This window comes from Aegilops tauschii, chromosome 4, assembly GCF_002575655.3.
Source record: "Aegilops tauschii subsp. strangulata cultivar AL8/78 chromosome 4, Aet v6.0, whole genome shotgun sequence".
Classification (NCBI taxonomy): Eukaryota; Viridiplantae; Streptophyta; class Magnoliopsida; order Poales; family Poaceae; genus Aegilops; species Aegilops tauschii.
In genome coordinates, this window is record NC_053038.3 from 524,353,303 (window position 1) to 524,358,509 (window position 5,207).

Sequence of the window (5,207 nt, forward strand, 5' to 3'; positions counted from 1 at the left end):
GGAAACATGCGAATAGAAAACGAAAAAAGTTATGTACGGGCTTATAGTAGTTGACAAAACTGCACAGAAGCACACAAGCCCTGCATCTTAACATTTACTGCTTTTTGCCTCATTTGGTTGATGCTGATCAAAATAGGAATGAAGGGGCAGTAAGCATCGTCGCTATCCAAAAATATACGGTGAGGGGGAGAGGAAGAAATCAAAAGGAAACCGAAAAACTAATGCCCACACGTGTGGACGTTTGTAGATCGCCCACACGCCTCCATCACCAGTCATTTTGCCACGTATGAATAAATGACATCAGCAGAAATCTTTTTGGTTTTCTGCTTAAAAATATTTTATCTTCTAAATAAAAAAGCGAACTAAAAATCCGTTTTCACCATTAAATCCGTCTCGACGAGATCTTCAAAACTAGACCCCATGTTGATATGTTTTCACGAATTTTTTTTTTTGCCCAGAAGTTGCCATGATGTTTACACTATAGTTGCCATAGTTCTTAAACTAAAGTTGCCATGTGACAATTTTAGTTTGTAGATCATGGCAATTTTAGTTTTTTGATGATGGCAATTCCAGTACTTTGATCATGAAAATATTTTTTTTATTGAACCATGGCAATTTTAAGTGCATGTATCATGGCAATTTTAGTTTATGGTGCATGGCAAGTCTAATTTCTTAATTCTACGTTTTATAATATGTTAAAATTTAATTTTAAATATAAAATAAAATAGTTGAAACATATCATGGCAACTTCAGTGTAAATATCATGGCAATTCATGTGCAATAGACATGGCAACTTTTAACCCAAAAAAATTCACAGAAATATATCATATGAGATCTAGTTTTGAAGATCTCGTCGCGAGGGATTTAAAGGTGAAAACGGATCTTCAATCGCATTTTTCATTTAAGAGATAAAACATTTTAAAAACTGAAAATCCGAAAAGATTCTCGCATGCATGCATGCGATGACATGGCAATCTATTTACATTAAAGACGTGTGGTGCGTCTTCTTTCCTGACACACATGTGGCAGTTATCAACGTCCAAAGGAAAAGCAAGAGATGCATTGTGCTTCAGTTATTTTAAGTCCTCTGACACGATACATCCAACCGGCTATTAAACTACAGGTACAACAACAAATACAACGCAGACATCTGTAGATGACATTGATCTCCTCTAGCAGAGGCTGTACAATGGAGACCAAGATCATGACATCTTCCCCAAAATCCCCGGTATCCTGGCAGTTCCCCATCAGCAACTCAATGAAGATGTCTCTCTCTGGAATGAGTCGCAATGCTACCTGACAGTTTGCAAGTATGCCCAACACGTTAGTTCAGTTGACAAAACTCAAACTCGAGTCCCTCCGATCCACATTAATTGTCGCTGATTGGTACAAAGTTGTACTAAATCACTGACAATTAATATGGATCCAATGGAGTATTAACATTTATCGAAAAAGTGAACTACATTTATCGCGTGAACAATCTCCCAAAGATTGCTAGCTTATACAGTCACGTAGAATACTCCCTCCGTCCCATAATATAAGAGACCGTTTTTTACACTAATATAGTGTCAAAAATGCTCTTATCAGGGCCGGGCCCACAGTGGTGCCAAAAGTGCGGCCCGCACAGGACCCAAAATTCTGAGGGGCCCCAAATTTTTATACAGACCTAGTATTAGAAAGAAAAAAAACTAAGCGCTATTGGGCCTTGTGACGCTGGAGTTGGGCTGGAGAGGCGACGAGGCCATCGATCGAGCGCACGCCTCGTCCTATCGCTACAGGGATCGGGATTCCCTAAAAAAAAAGAAGCTACAGGATCGGCATCGGCAACTGGCAACTCTCGAATCGATCGTGTCTACAGGAACCGAAGAAACGTCGCCTCCTGGAGGAAAAAGAGAGGAAAAAGCCCATAGTAAAAGCCCACTAGCGGCCAGTCGACAACGTAATCTTCGATCTGGTCTCCTGGACTCCGTTCTTTCGTCCGTAATTAGCGTATTATCTAACTCTGCCACCGCCGCGGCCGCCGCCGCCGCCGTGTGCCCTTGCCGCACGTCTAACTCTGATCTCCCTACTGCCTACTCTGCTTCTCACAATGTAGCAGATAGCAAGGTACTTCACTGCTTCAGCCAACAAACTAGCAGGTTAGCACATCACACTATATTAATTTCTCTTGATTCTCATCTCATATATGCGTCCTGGGAATTATCCTGATGCAAATTATCCTATATGAGCTTCTATTTGTGATGTAAAAATTCCTATGTCAACCATATGAGTTTAGAATTCAGAAATTAAAATTCATCTGCCAAACAACACAAAAGTTAATTTGTTTTTTAAGCTGACTTGCTTCTGAAACTGAGATTCCTCAACTATGAGGAGTGAGAACGCTGCCAAACACCATTTAGATTAATTCATTTTCTTATTGAATTGTCAATGCACTGAAAATGTTAATGAAGCTGGTGTGCAAGTTCTCAACCTTGTTCTCGATAATTATCTTTTGTACTGGATTTTTTTATCCATACTTGGTTTGGCCCCTATACCCAAATCCTGGCTCCACCCCGCCTTGTCCCTCGTCATTACTCATTAGATCAATCGGATCATCGGAATTTGGATAGGTATGACTTCTTTTTATATGTCCAATTGTTATGTAAGACATTATATTATGTACATTATACATTATATATATACACATTATAATAGCTCGTTAGTTCATTTTTTGTGAGATAGGGCCCCATTTTTTAGTTTCGCACAGGGCCCCGAATTTTGCCGGCCCGGCCCTGGCTCTTATATTATGCGACAGAGGGAGTATGTAGCAGCCGTGATGATGGACAGCAGTATGTCAGCTGATCAAAGTAAAGTGGTCGTACCCTGTAAGCAGCTGATGAGATCCATCCATGGAATGGCTTCAGGGTGCTCTCGTATGCTTCTTCCACCATCTCTTGCAGGCTTGACTCTGGGTTCTTCACTAATCTCTCCAGCAAACATATCGAGAAATTCACCGACCTAAACCGAACGTATTTTGCGACACATGAGAACAAAGGTTTTGGAACAAAATTGACACATATGGTATACAGGTACCATATGTTGTTAGATGATAAGACAGTCCATGTACAGTTAAGTTACCTAGCCAGCCAGATAATTGCCCTTGTACAACTGTTGGTCTTCTTTGAGGTCCCTTCCTCCATTTCTTCCATCACGATCTCCATCAAGCCCGCGTATTTCGAGGTGTCTCTTGCATGGAGATCCTGTAATCTCTGCATAAGGAAAGATAGATAACTGTGAACAAATTAAAACGCGGAGCCGGTATGCTCAGTCAGTCGCTTAGTTATGTGAACAAATGCAACGCAGAATCACAATATTACCTGAACATTTTGCTGAATGTCTTGCCTGAGGACTAGAAGCGTTGGCCCAATCGCATCTTTGACGGCGAAAAACAAAGCATACAGTGAAAAAAGAGGAGATAGTAAACTATGGTTTAAAACAGAGTAGCTCTGAAGAAATCGAAGTTTAATCCATACTGTTTTCAGTTTCAGTTTTGTTCAAGTAACTAACCAAGGACACGTAGAAGCTGGTTGGAGACACAGAGGAGAACCATGGTGGATGACCTCCTAATTTTTCCCTGCTGCTCCTGATCTTCACCATCTCCTGAGCTGGGCAAGGAGAGGTCCTCGATAGCCATCCTCAGCTCAGACTTGCCCCTCTCCATCTTCTCCCTTTCCATCTCTCCTAGTCCTAGCTACTACGTACTACCTTAGCTTGACATCTGGCTCGATTAGTCCCCTAGTTATATACGCACAGATTCAGCCTCATCTGCTGCCATTTCTTGGGACAAATGATGGGGGTCAACTTCTTGATGCTATTTTTGTAATGTAATAATTGTTATGTCTTGGAGCTATCCTATCCTCTATGGGAAGTCAGAGCAGCAAATGGTGTATTATTAGGAGTAAAATATGAGGTGGTGGCTCTGTCGATCGCCTAGCTTGGAAATGGATGATTTGATTCAGTTGATGTACTTGTTTAACGGTTAACCAGCTGGCTTGTACTTGTCGTTGTGTTGTTAAACCATTGGCTCCCCGGAAAAAAGAACGTTGCCAATTAATTGTAGCTCCATCTTAATTAACGGCTAACCAGCTGGCGTGGTTTCCAGGTGAAAGATACATGTACGAAAAAATTTACTTTGAGATGCACCGCAGCTCACTTTAAAGAAGACCCGGCCGGAAGCGCGGTACGCAAGCAATTCGGCGAGCGCTTTTCAAAACCCGAAACCCCACATGCTCGGGTAGGACCTGTCAGGGCGTGCAGCGGCTATGGGTTGCCCTAGGTCGACGTGATCACCCATGAGCCTCGTGGATCGCCGCCCTATAAATGTGTGAAAATAGGAAATAACATTCAAACCAATGTAGAACCAATTTACTGAAAACAACGCAAAACCACTTAACCAATTTAATTCTGCTAATGTTCTACTTGTACTACTGCTATAATATCAAACACATAAAAATATAGAGCAACATTACTGATAAAAATATATAGCAACAGTAATGATAAAGAAAAACAAAAACAAGACTGCATTGGCTACTACTGATAAATAATAGAGCGCTAAAAATACTTATAAAGAAGAGCTATGGCCAGAGATTTATACTTTTATATCAAGACTAATGGCCAGAGCATAAAAAACTGACAACTCCTACACTGCACTGGCTACTTATGCATTTGGTACTATTGTTGTATCAAGATTTATGGCCAGAGCATTATACTTTTAACATCCTAATTGCAGACTAATTCTATGTGAATTAATAAGTAATCAATTCACAGATTTCACAAAATCACTAAAACAGCTAATTGCACTGCTCACTTACCTTTTTTGCACAGCCTAGAAACCTCCTGTCGCTATTAGTGGATTCAAATGCCACCAACTTTTCACAGGGGGCTCGATGCTCATAACGTGCATCATGATTTAGAGCCAGGACGCTCCATTTCGTGCACTCCATTGCCGCAGGTGGCTAAACATAAGCAAAATGGCTTCAATTTCGATTAGGAACAGAAATTCCCCTTTCTCCCTAGAACCCTAACCCTAGATGTGGTTTCAAGGAGCAGATGCTAACCTGGCTTGTCACAGGTTCATCATCAGACGACGTTGGCAGATCATCCCAAGACACCATGTCTCCCTCCCGTCGGCGGTGCAAAGCTGGTCGCGGCAGCGGATGGCGGCGGCA

At 41.5% G+C, this 5,207-nt stretch overlaps 1 protein-coding gene across 1 annotated transcript; it reads right to left on the reverse strand.

Annotated features, from left to right (window-relative positions):
* Nucleotides 1–869: 869 nt before the first annotated feature.
* On the reverse strand, nt 870–4,977 carry LOC109748527 (glycolipid transfer protein 2-like). The gene is made up of 6 exons (XM_020307551.4): nt 4,851–4,977; nt 3,547–4,353; nt 3,357–3,412; nt 3,118–3,248; nt 2,862–2,997; nt 870–1,296 (listed from the first exon to the last, which is right to left on the reverse strand). The coding sequence occupies exons 2-6, from the start codon at nt 3,713–3,715 to the stop codon at nt 1,033–1,035; spliced, it is 756 nt and encodes a 251-aa protein (XP_020163140.1). The 5' UTR covers nt 3,716–4,353; nt 4,851–4,977; the 3' UTR covers nt 870–1,032.
* Nucleotides 4,978–5,207: the final 230 nt, after the last annotated feature.